The sequence below is a fragment of the Macaca fascicularis genome, chromosome 13 (genome assembly GCF_037993035.2).
Source record: "Macaca fascicularis isolate 582-1 chromosome 13, T2T-MFA8v1.1".
NCBI classification, from domain to species: domain Eukaryota; kingdom Metazoa; phylum Chordata; class Mammalia; order Primates; family Cercopithecidae; genus Macaca; species Macaca fascicularis.
The window spans coordinates 58,611,121-58,636,052 of record NC_088387.1 but is presented as its reverse complement, the minus strand read 5'-3'; the positions used below and the strand labels follow the sequence as shown (position 1 = coordinate 58,636,052).

Here is a 24,932-nt window from a genome sequence, read left to right as displayed (position 1 = left end):
ATATATATATTTTTTTTTTTTCTTTTTAGTAGAGATGGGGTTTCACCATGGCCAGGCTGGTCTCGAATTCCTGACCTCAGGTGATCCGCCCACCTTGGCCACCCAAAGTGCTGGGATTACAGGTGTAAGCCACTGCACCTGGCCTGACTTTTGCTAGCTTTTTACTGGGGTGTTTTACTTTTTACTGATTATTGGTTTTGTATATTAGGTGCATTAACCCTTTGTATGGCATATGTTGAGTCTGTTGGACCAATACAACTTATTGAAGCTTTCCCCCACTGATTTGAAATGCTACCTCTACTGTATACTAAATTAATATATAGGCGTATGAATCCATTTCTAGGCTATATACCACAGTGATTGAGTATGTAGTCTGAAACTAGGCTGCCTTGATTCAATTCCAATCTCTCAGGTAGAGACTACTTGGTTTTAAACACCCAAATATCAACAGTTACCTAAATTCCAGCATTGTTAATCTGACAAATGTATAAATAATGTAAAATGTAGTACTACCTAAATATTTGAAAAGTGAGTAATATAAAATATATACTAGAACTGTAGTTCTTAAGTCATATGCCAGGCACTTCATATATATTATTAATTCATTTGATACTTAAAGCACACTAGGGATTTATGCATTATCATCACCACAGGTGATAAAATGAAAGCAAACAGTTAGGTAAATTATACAAAATTATGCAGCAAATAACTGAGAGAGCTTGGAGTTGAATCAACAGGACTTAAATATAAGAAAATTACTGAGGGTGCTGGACCTGAGGAAATGGACCTGAAAGAACCCACCTCTTTGTTTACTTCACACTTGTACCTAGAAGCCTTGTCTCTCTCCAGTTTATTTTCTACAATGCAGCCTTACATGATCATACTCTAAACAAGGAATCAGCAAACTGTGACCTGCCATCCAAGTCTAACCCAAACTAAGAATGGTTTTTGGAAAAAAAAAAAAAAAAAAAAAATCACAGAAACGGTTTTATGTGACATCAAATTTCAGTGTCCATATATGAACTTTTATTGGAACACAGCCAAACTTATTTGTGTATGTATTGACTATGCCTGCTTTTGCTCTATAATGGCAGAGTTAAGTAAATGCAACAGAGCCCGTATGGCTTGTAAAAAGTCTAAAATATTTACAAAACTTAGCCAAGCATGGTGGCACATGCCTGTAGTCTTAGCTCCTTCGGAGGCTAAGACAGGAGGATTGCTTGAGCCCAGGAGTTCAAGGTTATAGTGAGCTATGATCACACCACTGCATTCCAACCTAGGTGAAAAACCAAGACCCTGACTCAATCAATCAATCAATCAGTCAATCAATAAAGCATGCAAGAAACAAGCCTAAACTATTTGCTACCTGGCCCTTTATAGGAAAAGTTTCCTAGCCAAAATACTGATAATATCACTCTTCTGTTTAAAATGATTTAGTAACTTCTTATTGCTTTTGAGATAAATTCTAACTCCTTTATATGGAATAGTAAGTCCCTTTAGTCTCTCTGCTTTCCAGCCATATCAACTTTCTTATGTTGTATGTCTTGTAACTTTTTACCACTGATAATATGCTAATGCAAAAGGACTATTATCAGGTTAACTGATACACTTTTGTGTGATCCCATTGTGATTCACATGTTATTATTTTTAGTCTTTTACCAAGAGATAACTCAAGGGTAGAAAATCATGTATAAGTAGGAATAATCTTGATTATTTTACAAGCTTTTAATTTCAAAAGAGGTAACATTTTTCAGTGTATAGGCTACAGACCTCTGGCTAGATGAAATTTAGATAGTAAGAATCAATCTATTAAAAAAATAAATTCTTTTAGGCAATTTCTACATGGAACTTTAAATGTATATAGTAGATTCATGAGCTTAAATAGAACTTTCAGGCTTTAATGCTCTTAATATTTTGAGCTTCTTTAAAGCAGACCATGGGCTATAAATAAAGTTATGCATGAAGAGTAACAATGCAGCATTCTGAATTAATGAATGTTTGCTTTTGCAAATAAAAAGGACAGTAAAACGACTTCTATACTTCCCTTATTTTATATTTTCATCTTTTTGGTGTAAAAATCCTCATGGGTTAGGGTTAGCCTATCAGTAGAAAGGCTATTGGATGAAAGTGATTTGAACTAACCTGGATACTTTATATTGTCATTGGCTAAACTGAGACTGAAAGCTGAAACAGGTATGATTTGAGAAAAGTTTAGAAGGTGCCTTTCATGATGTTTGTAATTATTACAACATTAGAAATTACAGAACATAATACCTTGAGAGATAAATTTTACCAGGCACCAAACATTTAAATATACATCTCTTTAGTTCTTATCTTGGCTAGAAAAAAGACTGAAACTATAGACATAAAAGATAAAGAAATATGGGGAAAATCTACCATTATTGAGGTAAGCGGCAAAGGTAAAAAGGTGGAGATAAGGAAAAAAGTCAATGGGGCTGGAAAATCTAAAAAGTGTAATTAATTTTCTGACACTGTGATCTCTGCATGTATAGATTTTGATGAAAATAATAAAACCTTCCCTCAATGTAATATGCCTGCTCAATTAGACATCACAAAATGCAGATGACGAATAAAAGAATGTTCACGCTTTTGAAATTAGATTTTTAATGGTCAATAAAAGTATAATTAATTGAATGACATACAATTAGAATTTAAATATCAAACTCAATCCAAAGAGGATTGATTTAATGTGATGAATCCATAATATTATCTAACACATCAAAGCTTAATTTAAACTACAGAATGACTTCACTGTGCAAAAGATTCTGGAAAAGCACCTTCTAGAAGTATTTCTTGCTTTCAAGAAGCTTTTGCTCTATTGTTTCTGTGACAGCAATGTAATTGCTATGTAACAGAATATCTGAAACATCAAAGCTTAAACTATAAAATGTCTTAATTGTGCAAAAGATTCAGGCAAAAGCACCTTCTAGAACTATTTCTTCTTTCAAGAACCTTTTGCTCTGTTGTTTCTGTGAAACAATGAAATTGCTGTCTAACAGAATATGCTGGGAAACCAGGAAAGGACTTTTCCTTTGTTCATTTGATCTCAATGTGGCACTGCCGTGCAAGATCTTATAAAACCGAAACCTGATACAGAGTATAAGGATTTGTAAGAAACTGGTCAGTTTTACTGTTCTGTAGCTAACAAATGGGAGGGCCAGAGTGTATGTGAATTTAACCTCTTGGATCCACTTTGTACTATAGTTACTCAAAAAATACATGTGAGAACATTCCTACTTTGTTACTCTACACTAAAATCTAAGGGACAAACTGAGCACATTCAAGATCTGTGGGACATGTTTTGCCCTGTGTCCTGGATTCTATAGCTTTTCTTCAGAGAATGGATTAGAAAGACATTTAAGATTATTAGATAGATAGGTGTCATCCCCTTGCATCAAGATACATGAGGAGAAAAGTTCAAGAATTATAAATTCTTAGAAAACATAAAAGATCCATTGGAGCCAGCAAAGAAAATGTCAACAAATCAAAAGATACTAGATAGCTATTGACCAGTTCACGAAAGCAAACCTGCAAGTCAAGATGGAATAATGCTTTCCCACCATGTGTCTAAGCCTGCAAAATGACACTAATCCTTTTTAATGGTCACAAAAGCTGACAACTTACTCAGCCTTAGAACTGAAGGCACAAAATCATCTCCGAAAATGACTCACCATAAAGAGGTCACGAGCACCAATGTCAACAGCTAGGAGAAATGCCTTTTCAAATCTCTGGTACCTACAAGGCAGAAAAAAATGTTATGTTAGTTGTGAACAAGAATATATAAAAGAAAAGAGCTGTTTATTTAACATATTTGCGTGATACTGTTTTTGGCCTTCTGATTGGAAAAATATTTTCAGACAGAAGGGAACTGGCCTACTAGGATCTTCCATATGTGAAAAGTTACTACATTTAGGAGGGGCTGAGGCCCAGAGCCTGTGGAGGCCTTAAGTATAACGTTCAAGAATAAACATAACCCCAAGTAGACACTGCCGACTATGATAGCTTAGAAAATATGTTGCCTCTTCTTGTTAGTACCTCCTGTATTTGCCTGAATCCCTCTCAGATATAGAAATCAAAAGGCAATTGTGTTTATTTTTGTGAATGAAGAGTGTCTTGTACTAGGAAGCTTATTGATTCATTATATATTCAGTGGAGGTGAGATATACTAAGGAAGAGGTTAGAGGATTAGCAAATTGTACTATTTGTCCATGCATTCACTGCAATTTTGCATTTGTCACCATTCCATTGTAACTATCTGGCAATACTAATTATCCATATATATAAAAATATATATATATTTATATTTTGAGATGGAGTCTCGCTCTGTCGCCAGGCTGGAGTGCAGTGGCATGATCTCGGCTCACTGCAACCTCCACCTCCCTGGTTCAAGCAATTCTCCTGCCTCAGCCTCCTAAGTAGCTGGGAGTAGGTGTGCACCACCATGCCCAGATAATTTTTGTATTTTTAGTAGAGATGGGGTTTCACCATGTTGGCCAGGATGGTCTCGATCTCTTGACCTCGTGATCTGCCTGCCTCAGCCTCCCAAAATGCTGGGACTACAGGTGTGAGCCACTGTGCTCAGTCAATTTGACACATTTGAAGAAAGAATTGGTGAAATAAAAGTGCATAAATTATGTATAAGTCAGGAATTACACAGAATGTTGCAGAGGAAAAAGAAATTAAAAATATAAAGAGAGGCTAAGCAAATTAGAAAATATGAAAAGTCTAATATGACTACACAGGGAATTAAGTTAATGGTTAAGAATTTCCAGAGATGATAAATGATATGAGACAATCAACACAAAAGAAACAATGTATATCAGCCAGGAGATATAAAAAGGAAATTTAAAATATTCACATTTATAATGGAAATGCAGAACTGAACAAAAAAAGAAAATTAGGCTGGGTGCGGTAGCTCACGCCTGTGATCCCAGCACTGTGGGAGGCTGAGATGGTTTTATCACTTGAGACCAAAAGTTCAAGACCAGGCTGGGCAACACAGTGAAACCCCAACTCTACTAAAAATACAAAAATGAGCCAGGTGTAGTGGTGGGTGCCTGTATTCTCAGCTACTCAGGAGGCTGAGGCACAAGAATTGCTTGAACTCACGAGGCAGAGGTTGCAGTGAGCTGAGATTGTGCCTTTGCATTCCAGAAAAGAAAGAAATAAAAGACATCTATTAGTAAATAGGAAGAGAGGAAGTCAAACTATCTCCGTTCTCAGATGACATGATTCTATACCTACAAAATCCCGTAGTCTCTGCCCAAAGACTCCTACGTCTGATAAACAGCTTTGGCAAAGTTGCAGGATACAAAATTAGTGCAAAAATGAGTTGCATTTCTGTGCACCAATAATGTCCAAGCTGAGAGTCAAATCAAGAATACAATTCCATTCACAATAGCCACAAAAAGAATAAAATACTCAGGAATACAGCTAACCAGGGAGGTGAAAGATCTCTACAATGAGAATTACAAAGCACTGTGGAAAGAAATTAGAGATGACATAAACAATTGGAAAACCATTTCATGCTCATGGATAATAAGAATCAATACTGTTAAAATGGCCATACTACAGATTCAATGTTATTCCTGTCCAACTACTAATGACATTTTTCACAGAACTAGAAAAACCTTAGATTTATATGGAACCAGGCTAGGTGCAGTAGCTCACACCTGAAATCCCAGCACTTTGGGAGGCTGAGGTGGGTGGATCACCTTAGGTCAGGAGTTTGAGACCAGCCTGGCCAACATGGTGAAACTCCATCTCTACTTAAAAAAAAACAATACAAAACATTAGCTGGGCATGGTGGCAGGTGCCTGTAATACCAGCTACTTGGGAAGCTGAGGCAGAAGAATCGTTTGAATCTGGGAGGCAGAGGTTGCAGTGAGCCGAGTTCGCACCATTGCACTCCAGCCTGGGCAACAAAAGTGAAACTACAACTCAAAATTAAAAAAAAAAAAGAAAGAAAAAGAAAAGAAAACTCATATGGAACAAAAAAAAAAAAAAAAAACACCTGAATACCCAAAGCAATTCTAAACAAAAAGAACAAAGTTGGAGGCATCAGATTATGCATTTCAAACTCCTACAAAGCTACAGTAAACAAAACAGCATGGTACTGGTACGAAAACAGACACATAAACCAATGGAACAGATTAGAAAATATTGGGGGAAAACCCCACCCCCGATATTTATTGTGGGTTCTTTTCTATTCCCTAAGCATCTCAGCTGGTTTGAGAAATAAAGGGAAAGAGTACAAGAGAGAGAAATTTTAAAGCTGGGTGTCCAGGGGAGATATCACACATCGGCAGGTTCCATGATGCTTCCCGAGCCGTAAAACCAGCAAGTTTTTATTAGTGATTTTCAAAAGGGGAGGGAGTGCACAAATAGGGTGTGGGTCACAGAGATCACATACTTCACAAGGTAATAAAATATCACAAAGCAGGGCGAGATCCCAGGACCACCAGATGGGGCGAAATTAAAATTGCTAATGAAGTTTCAGGCACGCATTGTCATTGATAACATCTTATCAGGAAACAGGGTTTCAGAGCAGACAACCTGTCTGACCAAAATTTATTAGGCGGGAATTTCCTCATCCTAATAAGCCTGGAAGCGCTACAGGAGACCGGGACTTATTTCATCCCTTCGACTTCGACTGTAAAAGGCGGCTGCCTTAAGGGGGCCGTCTATAGACCTACCTTCAGGGCGCATTCTCTTTCTCAGGGATGTTCCTTGCTGAGAAAAAGAATTCAGGGATATTTCTCCTATTTGCCTTTGAAACAAGAGAAATATGGCTCTGTTCCGTCCAGCTCACTGGCAGACAGAAGTCTTATCTCTCTTGTTCCCTGAACATTGCTGTTATCCTGCTCTTTTTTCAAGATGCCCAGATTTCATATCGTTCAAACACACATGCTTTACAAACAGCTTGTGCAGTTAATGCAATCATCACAGGGTCCTGAGGTGACATATATCCTCCTCAGCTTACAAAGAAGATGACGGGATTAAGAGATTAAAGTAAAGACAGGCATAGGAAATCACAAGGGTATTGACTGGGGAAGTGATAAGTGTCCATGAAATGTTCACAATTTATGTTCAGAGATTGCAGTATAGATAGGTGTCAGAAATTATAAAAGTATTAATTTGGGGAACTAATAAATGTCCATGAAATCTTCACAATTTATGTTCTTCTGCCGCAGCTTTAGCTGGTCCCTCCATTCGGAGTCCCTGACTTCCTGCAACAAAAGAACTTAGAAATAAAGCCAAACACCTGCAACCAACCATCTGATCTTTGACAAGATAGACAGTAGCAGTAATGGGGAAATGACTTCCTATTTAATAAATGCTACTGGAATAACTGGACAGTCATATACAGATGATTTAAACTAGACCCCTTTCTTTCACTGTATACAAAAATCAACTCAAGATGAATTACAGACTTAAATGTAAAATCTAAAACCATAAAAACCTTAGAAGAAAACCTAGGAAATATCGTTATGGACATAGGCCCTGGCAAAGATGTCATGACACAGACTCCACAAGCAATTGCAACAAAAACAAAAAATTGACAAATAGGAAGACCAATTAAACTAAAGAGTTTCTGCATAGCAAAAGAAACTATCAAAAAAGTAAACAGAGAACCTACAGAATGGAAGAAAATATTCAAACTGTGCATTTGGCAAAGGTCTAATATCCAGAATCTATAAAGAATTTAAACAAATTAACAGGCAAAAAACTTAAAACCCAATTAAAAAATGGGGAAAGGACATGAACAGACACTTCTCAAAATAAGACAAATACTCAGCCAACAAGCATATGGAAAAATCCTCAGCTTCACTAATCGTTAGAGAAATGTGAATCAAAACCACAATGAGATACCATCTCATACCAGTCAGAATGGCTATTATTAAAAAGTCAAAAAACAACAGATGCTGGCAAGGGTGCAGAGAAAAGGGAACACTTATACACTGGTGGTGGCAATGTAAATTAGTTCAGCCACTGTGGAAAGAAGTTTGGAGATTTCTCAAAGAACTTAAAACAGAACTACTATTCAACCCAGCAATCCCATTACTGGGTATATACCCAAAGGAACATAAATTGTTCTAACATAAAGATATGTGATGTGTGTGTTCATCACAGCACTATTCACAATAGGAAAGACATGGAATCAACCTAGATGCCCACCAATGGTTGACAGGATAAAGGAAATGTGGCATATATACACCATGGAATACTATGCAGTCATATAAAAGAAAGAGATTATGTCCTTTGCAGCAACATGGATGGAGTTGGTGGCCACTATCCTAAGAGAATTAATGCAGGAACAAAAGTCCAAATACCACATGTCGTCTCTTATAAGTGGGAGCTAAACACTGAGTATACAGGGACACAAAGAAGGGAACAGTAGATAGCAGGGCCTACTTGAGGCTGGAGTGTGGGAGGAGGGTGAATTTAAAAAGTACCTATCGAATACTGTGCTCATTTGTAGCATAGTTATCCTGGGTGATGAAATAAGCTGTACACCAGACCCCAATGACATGCAATTTACCCTTGTAACAAACCAGCAGATGTACCCTTGAACCTAAAACTGCAAAAAAAAAAAAAAAAAAAAAAAAAAAAAAAAAAAAATAATAATAATAATATATACATAAAGTTTAAAAAAAGAAAAAGTTTAAAAAAAAAGAGAGAGAGAGAAGACACATCATCTACAAAGGAACTACAAATACTGACCCTAGACTTCTCATTGGCAACAATGGGAGGCAGAAGACAGTGAGAAAATATCTTCGTATTATAGAGGAAAAATAAGCATCAAATCTCTGAGCAGAGACTCCTCCAATTTGTCAATTTTTGTTTTTGTTGCAATTGCTTGTGGAGTCTTTGTCATGACGTCTTTACCAGAGCCTATGCCCAGAACAATATTTCCTAGGTTTTCTTCTGAGAGATTTATAGTTTTAGGTTTTACATTTAAGTCTCTAATCCATCTTGAGTTAATTTTTGTATACAGTGAAAGGAAGGGGCCTAGTTTCAATCTTCTGTGCATAGAAAAATTCTAAACTTGAATGTACTTAATAAAATATGCTCGAAAATCTATAAAGCAAAACATGAATAGAATTAAAAAAAATGATCAGCCTACCATCACTGTGTGAGACTTTAAGGTTTATCTCTAAATTTATGCTAGTCTAAGCAGTGAGAAAATTAGAAAGAAATAGGAGACTTAACATAATTACAAAGTTATATTTATTGAATACACAGGACCTAAATCAGAGAACCTTAAATCTTTTTTTTCTTTTTTTTTTTTTTTTTTGAGACGGAGTCTTGCTCTGTTGCCCGGGCTCCAGTGCAGTGGCGTGATCTCAGCTCACTGCAAACTCTGCCTCTTGGGATCATGCCATTCTCCTGCCTCGGCCTCCCAAATAGCTGGGACTACAGGCACCTGCCACCACACCTGGCTAATATTTTGTATTTTTAGTAGAGACGGGGTTTCACCATGTTAGCCAGGATGGTCTCGATCTCCTGACCTCATGATTCACCCGCCTCGGCATCCCAAAGTGCTGGGATTACAGGTGTGAGCCACCACGCTCCACCCAGAGAACCTTAAATCAGAGAATACACATTCTTCTCAAGCCCAAATGGGATATCTACAAGATTATATTATGTAGTAAGTAAAAAAGCATGTCTCATTATATTTTAAAGATTATAATTAATCCATCAACAATGTAATTAAGTTTGACAAAAAAATAGGCAATATATTCATATGTACTTAGAAATGAAGTCATTAGTCAAAGAAGAAATCATAATAGAAATTTTAAAATACTTAAATAAATGCTAATACTATAAAAAACACTTGAGCAAATGAGGCATTTGAATGCAAATCTATAGCCTTAAGTGCTTGTGTTGAAAATAGGATTAAAAATTGATAAACTAAATATCCAACTTAATAATTTAGAAAAATAGCAGAATAATCTCAAGAAGGCAGTGGAATAACATGTTTGAAGTATTGAAAGGAAGAAACACACACAAAATTTTATATGCAGCAAAGACTCACAAATGAAGGTGTAATAAAGGTATTTTCACGGAAGAAACTAAGAAAATTTATCACAAGTAGAATTACACCATAAGAAAGACTAGAAGAAGTTCTTTAGGCTAAAATAAATGCTAGATGGAAATGCAGATCTCCAAGAAAGAATGAAAAGTAGGAGAAATGGTAAATACATGGGCAAATATAAGGAACTCCATTACATTTATTTAATATACACTTGTCTGTTGAAAGCAAAAATTAAAACATTTTGTGAAGGTTATAACATGTAGGTAATGTATATGGCAACAGTAGCATAAAGGATGGGGTAAGGTGGGTAAAGGAACCGATTCAGTTCATTTCAAGATTTCTACATTTTACATGAAGTGGACTATGTGAAGATTTCTACCTTTTAATTCTAAGTGGACTGTAGAACAGTAAGGATATAAATGTAACCCTTACAGCAACCATTAAAAAAACAGTACAAGTAGGTATGACTAAAAAAGCAAATAAATAAAAAATCTGGAAAATATTCAAATAATCCAAAGGAGGAAGGAAAGGAGGAGTGAAGAAACGAAAATTAGTAAAAATTAGTACAAACAGAAAGCAAAATGGCAGACTGAATTCCAGCTACATCCCTAATTACATTAAATGTTAATGAACTTAACATTCCAATCAAGAGACAAAGACTGTCACAAAAGAGCAAGCATCAAATATATGCTGCTTGTAAGAAATCCACTATAAATATACAAACACAGATAGTTTGAAAGTACATAAATAGAAAAGTATAAATATGAAAAGGCTAGAATGGCTATAATTATCAGACATAATATAATTTTTAAAACAGTATTAAAGGAGAGACATTTCATAATGATAAAAACACCAGTTCATCAGGAAGACCTAACAATCATGAGTGTGAATGTCTTAAATATATGAAACCAAAAAAGGTAACAATTAAAGAAGACAATTACATTAACAGTTGCTTTTAGCACTCCTCAATCAGCAAGTTAAACAAATGGAAAGTTAAACAAATAAATAGATGACCTCTATCTTCATGTAACTGATATTATAGAACACTATCAGTCTGAAGTACCGAAAAGCGTGTCTCTATTATCAGAGTGTGTATATATGTATATATATATACTTTGTGTGTGTATAAACTCAGTGTGTGTGTGTGTGTGTGTGTGTATCCATCTACATGAGAACTCCTTATCGATTCTGTTACTTTGCTCATTTATTGCTTCATTTTTGTCTCTTTGACCAGTCTTAGACTGAAAATGTTATGTGCAAATTAACTACTGGTTTGCTTTTGTCTGTTTCTTCTGATATCTCCTACAATTTCTGCTTTATGAAGATGCCTATCATTTTATTTGGTACACAGATATAACTTTTATTATTATGAAAGGTAGCCCACAGGCCAGGCGCGGTGGCTCAAGCCTGTAATCCCAGCACTTTGGGAGGCCGAGACGGGCGGATCACGAGGTCAGGAGATCGAGACCATCCTGGCTAACACACTGAAACCCCGTCTCTACTAAAAAATACAAAAAACTAGCCAGGCGAGGTGGCGGGCGCCTGCAGTCCCAGCTACTCGGGAGGCTGAGGCAGGAGAATGGCGTAAACCCGGGAGGCGGAGCTTGCAGTGAGCTGAGATCCGGCCACTGCACTCCAGCCTGGGCGACAGAGCAAGACTCCCTCTCAAAAAAAAAAAAAAGAAAAGAAAAGAAAGAAAGGTAGCCCACAGCATTGTAGAGTGACTTCTTTGTTCTGTTTAATAACCTGTGGCATAATTCTGTCTTGTCATTCAGTATATAACAATCCCTGCTTAGTTTGTATTTTTTACCATGTGGCAACTTTGCTTTACTTTTTAAAAAATTGTTTTGATTTCGTATTTGTTTTGTATTTAGGAATGTTTACATTTTTATAAACTCAAATATGTGTAATTATTGTAATTCTCTTGAGCTCCCTTTTCTTCTTTTGTCTTCTTTTTACATATCACTTTACTAAGGCATTACTGACACACAAAAAGCCGTACATATTTAATGTATACAATTTGATTCATTTGGAGGGAAGTAGACACCACTGAAGCTATTACTGAGAGGTGAAGCCAGCTGGGCTTCTGGGTCGGGTGGGGACTTGGAGAACTTTCCTGTCTAGCTAAAGGACTGGAAATGCACCAATCAGCACTCTGCGACCAGCTAATTGGGTAGGACTAAAGGTTTGTAAACACACCAATCAGCACTCTGCCAAAATGGACCAATCAGTTCTCTGTAGAATGGACTAATCAGCAAGATGTGGGTGGGGCCAGATAAGGAAATAAAGGCAGGCTACCCGAGCCAGCAGCAGCAACTCCCTCGGGTCCTTTTCAGTGCTGTGGAAGCTTTGTTTTTTTGCTCTTGGCAATAAATCCTGCTGCTGCTCACTCTTTGGGTCGCGTCGCCTTTATGAGCTGCTTCACTCCTGAAGTCAGCGAGACCATGAACCCAGCAGGAGGAATGAGCAACTCCGGATGCCCGGCCTTTAAGAGCTGTAATACTCACCGCAAAGGTCTGCGGCTTCACAACTGAAGTCAGCGAGACCACAAACCTACCAGAAGGAAGAAAGTCCAGACACATCCAAACATCACAAGGAACAAACTCTGGACACACCATCTTTAAGAACTGTAACACTCACTGCGAGGGTCCGCGGCTTCATTCTTGAAGTCAATGAGACCAAGAAACCACCAATTGTGGACCCATTACCACACTCAATGCCATAAACATATCTATCACTATTCAAAAATTTCCTCTTACTCTCTTTTTACTTTTTCTTTTTGACACAGGGTCTCACTCTGTCACCCAGGCTGGAGTACAGTGGTGCAATCATGGCTCACTACAGCCTGAACCTCCCAGGCTCAGGTGATTCTCCCACCTCAGCCTCCTAAGTAGACTGGGGCTACGGGTACACACCACCATGCCTGGCCAAATTTTTGTATTTTTTGGAGAGAGGGAGTTTCGACATGTTTCCAGGCCAGTCTCGAACTCCTACGTCAAGCCATCTGCCAGTCTCGGCCTCCCAAACTGCTACAGACATGAGCCACCATGCCTGGCCCTCTTAATTTGTTTACTTTTGTGATAAGAACACTTAAGAAGTACCCTATTAGCAAATTTTTAAGTATACAGTACAGTATTTGTTCCTGGCTTATTTTACTCAGCAAAATGTGCTCTGGGTTCATCCATGTTGTAATTTTCTTTACTTTATAAGACAAAATGATATTGTATTTATGTAAATACCACACTTTTTTTTGCAAGTAAATAGCTTTTATTGATTGTACTGCAATATAAGTGAATGATACAGATATTAATAGAATTTTGTAAGTATTTGAATTCTATTTAATTCTGCTAAGAATTAGAGATGGACTAATCCTCACAGAACTTCCTAATTTGCCTTGTAAATGAAGTTGGTACTGTGAATTTTATTATTCCGGTTTTGGATATCAATGTTTCTCAATTTTTTTCATTATTACCCTTCAACCAAAGGTCCTTTTGTTTTTAAAATTTTTAAATGTGAAATATCCAAATTTTTCCAGGGCTGACTGAATTTCCTTTGTATCCTTTGCCTAACAACTCTCCTTTTCCAGAATGCCTCATTTCCCTAACTTTCTGGTAACCACCATCCTATTCTGTATCACTGTGAGTGCAACTGTTTTTCATTACACATATAAGTAAAATCATGCGGTTTTTTGTGTCCGGCTTATTCACTTAAAAATGTCCTCCAAGTTCATTCACATTGTTGTAAGTAGCAGGATTTCCCTCTTTTTAAAGGCTGAATAATATTCCATGATAAAGATATTTACTCATTTCTTTATCCATTCAACTTTTGAGGGAAAACTAGGTTTCCGTATCTCGATTGTTGTGAATAATGCTGCAATGAGCATGAGAGTATAGATGTCTCTTCAAGATAGTGATTTCATTTCCTTTAGACATATACCTAGAAGTAGGATTTCTGGAACATATGATAGTTTTAGTTTTAGTTATTAAAATTTATGTTCTAGGGTACATGTGCACAACGTGCAGGTTTCTTACATACGTATACATGTGCCATGTAGGTGTGCTCCACCCATTAACTTGTCATTTACATTAGGTATATCTGCTAATGCTATCCCTCCCCACTCCCCCCACCCAACAACAGGCCCCGGTGTGTGATGTTCCCCCCCCAGTGGCAAGTGTTCTCATTGTTCAATTCCCACCTATGAATGAGAACATGTGGTGTTTGGTTTTCTGTTCTTGTGATAGTTTGCTGAGAATGATGGTTTCCAGCTTCATCCATGTCCCTACAAAGGACACAGACTCATCCTTTTTTATGGCTGCATAGCATTCCATGGTGTGTATGTGCCACATTTTCTTAATCCAGTCTGTCACTGATGGACATTTGGGTTGGTTCCAAGTCTTTGCTATTGTGAATAGTGCCGCAGTAAACATACGTGTTTATGTGTCTTTATAGCAGCATGATTTATAATCCTTTAGGTATATACCCAGTAATGGGATGGCTGGGTCAAATGGTATTTCTAGTTCTAGATCCTTGAGGTATTGCCACACTGCCTTACACAATGGTTGAACTAGTTTAGAGTCCCACCAACAGTGTAAAAGTGTTCCTATTTCTCCACATCCTCTCCAGTACCTGTTTCCTGACTTTTTAATGACTGCCATTCTAACTAGTGTGAGATGGTATCTCATTCTGGTTTTGATTTGCATTTCTCTGATGGTTAGTGGTGATGAGCATTTTTTCATGTGTCCGTTGGCTGCATAAATGTCTTCTTTTGAGAAATGTCTGTTCATATCCTTTGCACACTTTTTCATGGGTTTTTTTTTTCTTATAAATTTGTTTGAGTTCTTTGTAGGTTCCGCATATTAGCCCTTTGTCAGATGAGTAGATTGCAAACATTTTCCCTAATTGTATAGGTTGCCTGTTCACTCTGATGGTAGTTTCCTTTGCTGTGCAGATGCTCTTTAGTTTAATTAGATCCCATTTGTCAATTTTGGCTTTTGTTACCATTGCTTTTGGTGTTTCAGACATGAAGCCCTTGCCCATGCCTATGTCCTGAATGGTACTGCCTAGGTTTTCTTCTAGGGTATTTATGGTTTTAGGTCTAACATTTAAGTCTCTAATCCATCTTGAATTAATTTTTGTATAAGGTGTAAGGAAGGGATCCAGTTTCAGCTTTCTACATATGGCTAGCCAGTTTTCCCGGCACCATTTATTAAATAGGGAATCCTTTCCCCATTTCTTGTTTTTGTCAGGTTTGTCAAAGATCAGATGGTTGTAGATGTGTGGTATTATTTCTGAGGGCTCTGTTCTGTTCCATTGGTCTGTATCTCTGCTTTGGTAAGAGCACCATGCTGTTTTGGTGACTGTAGCCTTGTAGTATAGCTTGAAGTCAGGTAGCATGATGCCTCTAGCTTTGTACTTTTGGCATAGGATTGTCTTGACAATGCAGGCTCTTTTTTGGTTCCATATGTACTTTAAAGCAGTTTTTTCCAATTCTGTGAAGACAGTCATTGGTAGCTTAATGGGGATGGCACTGACAAATAAATTACCTTGGGCAGTATGGCCATTTTCATGATATTGATTCTTCCTATCCATGAGCATGGAATGTTCTTCCATTTGTTTGTGTCCTCTTTCATTTCACTGAGCAGTGGTTTATAGCTCTACTTGAAGAGGTCCTTCACATTCCTTATAACTTGTATTCCTAGATATTTTATTCTCTTTGAAGCAACTATGAATGGGAGTTCATTCACGATTTGGCTCTCTGTTTGTCTGTTAAGAATGCTTGTGATTTTCACACATTGATTTTGTATCCTGAGACTTTGCTGAAGTTGCTTATCAGCGTAAGGAGATTTGGGGCTGAGACAATGGGGTTTTCTTAACATACAGTCATATCATCTGCAAACAGGGACAATTTGACTTCCTCTTTTCCTAACTGAATACGCTTTATTTCTTTCTCTTGCCTGACTGCCCTGGCAAGAACTTCCAACACTATGTTGAATAGGAGTGGTGAGAGAGGGCATCCCTGTCTTGTGCCAGTTTTCAAGGGGAATGCTTCCAGTTTTTGCCCATTTGTTATGATATTAGCTGTGGGTGTGTCATAAATAGCTCTTATTGAGATACGTTCCATCAATACCGAATTTATTGAGAGCTTTTAGCATGAAGGGCTGCTGAATTTTGTCAAAGGCCTTTTCTGCGTCTATTAAGATAATCATGTGGTTTTTGTCTTTGGTTCTGTTTATATGGTGGATTATGTTTATTGATTTGCATATATTGAAGCAGCCTTGCATCCCAGGGATGAAGCCCACTCGATCATGGTGGATAAGCTTTTTGATGTGCTGCTGGATTCAGTTTGCCAATATTTTATTGAGGATTTTTGCATCGATGTTCATAAGGGATATTGGTCTAAAATTCTCCTTTTTTGTTGTGCCTCTGCCAGGCTTTGGTATCAGGATGATGTTGGCCTCATCAAATGAGTTAGGAAAGGTTCCCTGTTTTTCTATTAATTGGAATAGTTTCAGAAGGAATGGTACCAGCTCCTCTTTGTACCTCTGGTAGAATTTGATTGTGAATCCATCTGGTCCTGGACTTTTTTTGGTTGGTAGGGTATTAATTATTGCCTCAATTTCAGAACCTGTTATTGGTCTATTCAGGGATTCAACATCTTCCTTGTTTAGTCTTGGGAGAGTGAATATGTCCAGGAATTTATCCATTTCTTCTAGGTTTTCTAGTTTATTTGCGTAGAGGTGTTTATAGTACTCTCTGATGGTAGCTTGTGTTTCTGTGGAGTCAGTGGTGATATCCCCTTTATCATTTTTTATTGCATCTATTTGATTTTTCTCTTTTCTTATTAGTCTTACTAGTGGTCTATCAATTTTGTTGATATTCTCAAAAAGCAGCTCCTGGATTCATTGATTTTTTTGAAGGGATTTTTGTGTCTGTATCTCCTTCAGTTCTGCTCTGATCTTAGTTATTTCATGCCTTCTGCTAGCTTTTGAATGTGTTTGCTCTTGCTTCTCTAGTTCTTTTAATTGTGATGTTAGGGTGTGAATTTTAGATCTTTCTTGCTTTCTCTTGTAGGCATTTAGTGCTATAAATTTCCCTCTACGCACTGCTTTAAATGTGTCCCAGAGATTCTGGTATGTTGTTTCTTTGTTCTCATTGGTTTCAAAGAACATCTTTATTTCTGCCTTCATTTTGTTATGTACCCAGTAGTCATTCAGGAGCAGGTTGTTCAGTTTCCATGTAGTTGAGTGGTTTTGAGTGATTTTCTTAATTCTGAGTTCTAGTCTGATTGCACTGTGGTCTGAGAGACAGTTTGTTATAATTTCTGTTCTTTTACATTTGCTGAGGAGTGCTTTACTTCCAGCTGTGTGGTCGGTTTTGGAATAAGTGCGATGCGGTGCTGAGAAGAATGTATATTCTGTTGATTTGGGGTGGAGAGTTCTGTACATGTCTATTAGGTCCACTTGGTGCAGAGTTGAGTTCAATTCCTGGATATCCTTGTTAACTTTCTGTCTCCTGGCTCTGTCTAATGTTGACAGTGGGGTGTTAAAGTCTCTCATTATTATTGTATGGGAGACTAAGTCTCTGTGTAAGTCTCTAAGGACTTGCTTTATGAATCTGGGTGCTCCTGTGTTGGGTGCATATATATTTAGGATAGTTAGCTCTTCTTGTTGAATTGATCCATTTACCATTATGTAATGGCCTTCTTTGTCTCTTCTGATCTTTGTTGGTTTAAAGTCTGTTTTATCAGAGACTAGTATTGCAACCCCTGCTTTTTTTGTGTTCCATTTTCTTGTTAGATCTGCCTCCATCCCTTTATTTTGAGCCTATGTGTGTCTCTTCACATGAGATGGGTCTCCTGAATACAGCAAACTGATAGGTCTTGACTCTATCCAATTGTCCAGTCTGTGTCTTTTAATTACAGCATTTAGCCCGTTTACATTTAAGGTTAATATTGTTATGTATGAACTTGATCCTGTCATTATGATGTTATCTGGTTATTTTGCTCGTTAGTTGATGCAGTTTCTTCCTAGCATCGAAGGTCTTTACATTTTGGCATGTTTTTTCATTGGCTGGTACCGGTTTTTCCTTTCCATGTTTAGGGCTTCCTTCAGGAGCTCGTGTAGAACAGGCCTGGTGGTGACAAAATCTCTCAGCATTTGCTTGTCTGTAAAGGATTTTATTTCTCCTTCACTTATTAGGAAGCTTAGTTTGGCTGGATATGAAATTCTTGGTTGAAAATTCTTTTCTTTAAGAATGTTGAATATTGGCCCCCACTCTCTTCTGACTTGTAGAGTTTCTGCTGAGAGATCTGCTGTTAGTCTGATGGGCTTCCCTTTGTGAGTAACCCGACCTTTCTCTCTGGCTGCCCTTAAGATTTTTTCCTTCGTTTCAACTTTGGTGAATCAGACAATTATGTGTCTTGGAGTTGCTCTTCTCGAGGAATATCTTTGTGGCATTCTCTGTATTTCCTGAATTTGAATGTTGGCCTGCCTTGCTAGGTTGGGGAAGTTCTCCTGGATAATAGCGTGAAGAGTGTTTTCCAACTTGGTTCCATTCTCCCTGTCACTTTCAGGTACACCAATTAGACGTAGATTTGGTCTTTTCACATAGTCCCAAATTTCTTGGAGGCTTCATTCATTTCTTTTTACTCTTTTTTCTCTAAACTTCTCTTCTTGCTTCATTTCATTCATTTGCTCTTCAGTCACTGATATCCTTTCTTCCAGTTGATCAAGTCGGTTACTGAAGCTTGTGCATTTGTCACGTAGTTCTTGTGTCATGGTTTTCAGCTCTATCATGTCATTTAAGGACTTCTCTACATTGGTTATTCTATTTAGCCATTCGTCCAGTCTTTTTTCAAGGTTTTTAGATTCTTTGCGGTGAGTTCGAACTTCCTCCTTTATCTTGGAGAAGTTTGATCATCTGAAGCCTTCTCTCAACTTGTCAAAGTCATTCTCCGTCTAGCTTTGTCCCATTGCTGGCAAGGTGCTGCATTCCTTTGGAGCAGGAGAGGCACTCTGATTTTTAGAATTTTCAGCTTTTCTGCACTGCTTTTTCCCCATCTTTGTGGTTTTATCTACCTTTTGTCTTTGATGATGGTGATGTACTGATGGGGTTTCGGTGTGGGTGTCCTTTCTGTTTGTTAGTTTTCCTTCTAACAGTCAGGACCTTCAGCTGCATGTCTGTTGGAGTTTGCCTGAGGTCCACTCCAGACCCTGTCTGCCTAGGTATCAGCAGCGGAGGCTCCAGAAGAGTGGATATTGCTGAACAGCAAATGTTGCTGCCTCATTGTTCCTCTGGAAGCTTCGTCTCAGAGGGGTACCCGGCTGTGTGAGGTGTGAGGTGTCAGTCTGCCCATAGTGGGGGATGTCTCCCAGTTAGGCTACTCAGGAGTCAGGGACCCACTTAAGCAGGCAGTCTGTCTGTTCTTAGATCTCAAACTCTGTGCTGGGAGAAACACTACTCTCTTCAAAGCTGTCTGACAGAAACATTTAAATCTGCAGAGGTTTCTGCTGCCTTTTGTTTAGGTATGCCCTGTCCCCAGAGGTGGAGTCTACAGAGGGAGGCAGGCCTCCTTGAGCTGCAGTGAGCTCCACCCAGTTTGAGCTTCCTGGCCGCTTTGTTTACCTACTCAAGCCTCAGCAATGGCAGGCACCTTTCCCTCAGCCTCGCTGCCGCCTTGCCATCAAATTTCAGACTGCTGTGCTAGTAATGAGGGAGGCTCCGCGGGCGTGGGACCCTCCGAGCCAGACACGGGATATAATCTTATGGTGTGCCATTTGCTAAGAGCTTTGGTAAAGCACAGTATTGTGGTGGGAATGACCCGATTTTCCAGGTGTTGTGTGTCACGGTTTCCCTTGGCTAGGAAAGGGAATTCCCTTCCTCCTTGTGCTTCCTGGGTGAGGCGATGCCTCTCCCTGCTTCAGCTCTCGCCCAGTGGGCTGCACCCACTGTCCTGCACCCACTGTCTGACATGCCCCAGTGAGATGAACCCAGTACCTCAGTTGGAAATGCAGAAATCACCCATCTTCTGTGTCGCTCACGCTGGGAGCTGGAGGCTGGAGCTGTTCCTATTCAGCCATCTTGGTACCACCCGATAGTTTTATTTTTAATATTTTGAGAAACCTTTATACTCTTTTCCACAGGGGTATACCAGCTTACATTCCCACCAAGTCGTGTCCTTTTATGTACATTCTTGCCAGCCACTTGTTACCTTTTGACTTTTTGGTTACAAGGTATCATAACAGATGTAAGTTGTTATCTCTTTGTGCTTTGATTTTCTTTTCCCTGATGATTAGTAATGTCAAGTATCTTTTCACATACCTTTTGGACATCCGTGTATCTTCTTTGGAAAGATGTTTATTGAGGTCCCTGTGGTTGTTTATTTGCTATGGAGTTGTATGAGTTCCTTATATATTTTGGATATTGACCCCCTTCCCAACTATATGGTTTGCAAATATTTTCTCTCATTCAGTTGGTTGCCTTTCATTTTGCTGATTTTTTTTCTTTGCAGTACAGAAACTTTTTAGTTTCATGTGGTTTCATTTCTTTATTTTTCCTTTTGTTGCCTATGATTCTGATATCAAATCTAAAAACTCATTGCCAAGACCAATGGCAAGCGATTTTACCTCTTTGTTTTCTTCTAGCAGTTTTAGTTTCAAGGTTTTATGTTTAAGACTTTAATCCATTTTAAGTTAACTTGCTTGTATGGTATAAGAGAAGCATGCCTCTTAGAACTGTTTTGCTGCATCTAGTTACATTTTGGTATATTGTGTGTTTCATCCTTAGGATGCATATGTTCACTGTTCCCCAAGGCCTTGTTTTTTGTTTTTTTGTTTTTGTTTTTGTTTTTTTTTTGAGACAGGGTCTTGCTCTGTCACCGAGGTGGGAATGCACTATCATGGCTCACTGCAGCCTCGACCTTCCAGGTTCAAGGATCCTCCCACCGCAGTCTCCCAAGTAACTAGGACTACAGGTATGCACCACCACATCAAGCTAGTTTTTCTATTTTTAGTAGATGCAGGGTTTTGCTCTGTTGCCCAAGCTGATCTTGAGCTCAAGCAATTCACCCCCCTTGGCCTCCCAAAGTGTTGGGATTACAGGCATAAGCCATCATGCCTAATTTTTTTAAAGCCATCGACCATATTTTTTTAAAGCCAGATTTGACACCACGTAGAATAGCTTGGGAAGATATAAAATCCTTGGCCCATCCCCTTTTTCCTTGAGCATTTTGTAATCATTGCACCAATGTTCTCTTGTTGGTACAAAATCTCATGTTAACTTGATTATTTTTACCCTTTCAAAATGATTTAAAGTTTGGCCTGGAGACTGGGAGGATATATTATCTTTAAAGTCTGTTTTACTAAGATATTTCATGGAACAGTCTGACTGGGTTAATTTTCCAGGTACACGGTGAGTTCTTTCAGTATGTACATTCAAGTCATCTATTTCAGGAAAGATATCTCGAATGTTTTAAATCACCTACTGAAGTATGATTCATTTGTAATAAAATTCACCTATTTAAGTAAATAGTGCAAGGGGTTTAGATGAATGTATAGTTATAATAACTACAATCAAGATAAGTATTTTTTAAATCATCTCAGAAAAGTTTCCATGTGCTATTTTTGCAGCAAATGCCCTTAGTCCACCCACGTCAGGCTTTGAGAAACAATTCATCTATCTTGTTTCTGTCACTATACTTTTGCTTTTTTCCCTAGCATGTCATATGTGTGATATCCAACAGAATAAAGTCTAAATTGTATCAGGCTTTGCTTTTCCTTTTCAAGAATATCATAAATGGAATAATGCAGAATGTATTGTTTTTAACTTTCTTTTCATAAATCTTTAGAGATTCATCCATTTTGTTCAGGCAGCTAGTTTTTAAAAATTGAGTAGCATTAATCAACAGGTTTTTTAATACATTTACCAATTGGTAGTCATTTGAGATGTTCCCATTTGGGCCTGTTATGAATAATGGTGATTTAAGTATTCATGTACAAGTTCTTGTGTGGAGACGTATTTTTAGTTCTCTTAGAGGGGAGTTTTATATATATATATATATATGTATATATATATATGTGTATATATATATATGTATATATATACACACACACACACACGTTTACTTATATTTGTACATTCTTACCATTCTAATCATATTCTAATAATTCTAATCATATGATTAGAATGGTTAGAATGTATAAATATAAATATATATCTCCCCCCTAAGAGAAATACATATATATGTATGACTAGAATGGTTAGAATTATTGGGTAATATGGTAAATGTATTCTTTTTTTTTTTTTTTTTTTTTTTTTTTTGAGACGGAGTCTCGCTCTGCCGCCCAGGCTGGAGTGCAGTGGCCGGATCTCAGCTCACTGCAAGCTCCGCCTCCCGGGTTTACGCCATTCTCCTGCCTCAGCCTCCCGAGTAGCTGGGACTACAGGCGCCCGCCACCTCGCCCGGCTAGTTTTTTTGTATTTTTTAGTAGAGACGGGGTTTCACCATGTTAGCCAGGATGGTCTCGATCTCCCGACCTCGTGATCCGCCCGTCTCGGCCTCCCAAAGTGCTGGGATTACAGGCTTGAGCCACCGCGCCCGGCCGGTAAATGTATTCTTAAAAGGAACTGCTGAACAATGCTCCAGTATGGTTATAACATCTTATATATCCAAGAGCAACACAGAAAATTTCCAGTATATCCATATCCTCCCCAATACTTGGTATTATTTGTCTTCTAAATTTCATCCTTCTAATGGTTCCTGACATAGTGGCTTCTTATTTTTATGTAAAACTTATATTTCTCTGATGACTAATGATGTTGAACATTGTTCATGTGCTACCTAGACATCCATATTTTTTCTTTGGTAATGTGTCTCTTCAAATCTTCTGTCTATTTTTTACTGAGTTATCTTACTGCTAAGTGTAAGAATTCTTTATATACGCTGGATACAATACTCTAATCAGATACTGTTTTATCAGACACATATATTGAGAATATTCTCAGTTTGTGGCTTGCATTTTCATTTTCTTAATGGTGTCTTTTGAAGAGCAGAAGCTTCCAATTTTGATGAAGGTCTATTTTATTCTTTATTTTTTCCTCATTTGATTTTGTAGAGACGGGGTCTCACTATGCTGCCCAGACTGATCTGGAACTCCTGGCCTCAGGCGATCGTCCCACCTTAGCTTCCCAAAGCACTGAGATTACAGGTACAACCACACTCGACCTGTTTTTCCCATGTTATATGTAAGAACTCTTTACACCAAAATCGTTAATGTTTATCTTCTATCCACTTTTCCTGAAGGTGTACAGTTTTACCTCTTGTATTTAGGCTTTACTCATTTCAAGTATATTTTATATTGGCATGAGAACCGATTTTTTTTTTCTGGCCCACACAGATATCCAATTGTTTTAGCACCATTTATTGAAAAGATTACTCATTTGATGACTAAGCTCTGATTTTTTTTTTTTTATCTTGCACAAATTCCTATAAAAGCGGTCTGGGGAGTCCTGCCCTACAAACCAAAAATTCTCATCAGATGGGTTTTATTTAACCCTGTATATCATGACTTACTTTCCAATCTGACCCTGGCATAACAAGGAAGAAAATCAAAATGTTTTACTCCAAAATATTTTCCTTGTCATACCTTGAAATTGCCATGTGAAGTCTCTTGTAGGAAAAATCCACATTCTGTAGAGAATCTCTTTTCCCCTTTGTTTTCCTTCCTTCCTTTTCAGATGTAGGAGATAATCAACTAAGAGCTGGGAACACTTTTAAGTCCACTAAGAAACATTTTACAACCTGCTCTCTCTGAAGTCCGCTGAGAGCTTCCGCTACACAATAAAACTCGGTCACCACAATTCTTTATCTTAACCTGAACATTTCCTTTCTGTTGATCCCAGGTCTTCAGATAAACTCAACCTATTGTCAACTAGAAAACGTTTAAATTTACCTATAGCCTGGAAGCCCCTCCTTTGAGTTGTCCCGCCTTTCTGAACCAAACCCATGTGTTTCTTAAATGTATTTGATTAAGACTCATGCCTCCCTAAAATATATAAAACCAAGCTGCACTCTGACCACTTTGGGCACATGTCCTCAGGACCTCCCGAGGGCTTTGTCATGGGCCATGTTCACTCATATTTGGCTGAGAATAAATCTCTTAAAATATTTTACAGAGTTTGACTCTTTTCAACAATACATTCCACATAGAATTATCTTGACAAGTTAATAAAAACCCACTTGTAATAAGTTTTGAAATCAGGGACGGTAAATATACAAACTTTGTTCTTTTTCAGAATTGTTGGGGGCACTTTGTAATTTCATATGAATTCATAGATTGGCTTTCCCTATTTCTGAGAAAACAAAAAACATTTCCATTGGAATTCTGGGAGGGGTACCATCAAATTTGTACATTACTTTGTTCACAACTGCCGGCTTAACAATACCAAGTCTTTTAATCCATGAACATGGGGTGTCTTTACATTTATTTAAGTCTTAATTTCAGGAATGTTTTATAGCTTTCAGTGTTTATTTCTTTCACCTTGTGAACCCCAAATATCTAACTGAGACAGGTATCAGTTAATTTACAAAGTTTATTCTGCCAAAGTTGAGGATGCGCGCCTGTGACACAGCATCAGGGAGTCCTGATATGTGCCCAAGGTGGTCAGAGCACAGTTTGGTTTCATACATTTTAGGGAGACACGAGACATCAATCAACATATGCAAGATGAACATTGGTTCAGTCCAGAAAGGCAGGACAACTTGAAGGAAAGGTGGGACAACTGGAGATGTAGAGGCGACATTCAGGTCATAGGTAGACAAGAGACAAATGGTTGCATTCTTTTGAGCCTCTGATTAGCCTCACCAAAGGAGGCA

The 24,932-nt window shown here is 38.0% G+C and overlaps 1 protein-coding gene across 15 annotated transcripts in view; it reads right to left on the bottom strand.

Annotated features, from left to right (window-relative positions):
• WDPCP (WD repeat containing planar cell polarity effector) overlaps positions 1–24,932 on the bottom strand; it is a 487,362-nt gene that overhangs the window by 200,115 nt on the left and 262,315 nt on the right. For all 15 annotated transcript variants that reach the window (XR_012422331.1, XR_001484464.4, XR_012422332.1 and 12 more), the window contains one exon: positions 3,693–3,756. Coding sequence is in view for 11 of the 15 variants with exons in the window: in XM_015433598.3 (XP_015289084.2) it covers positions 3,693–3,756 (64 nt within the window). In the remaining 4 variants the exon portion in view is untranslated. The remainder of the gene's footprint in view (positions 1–3,692; positions 3,757–24,932) is intronic.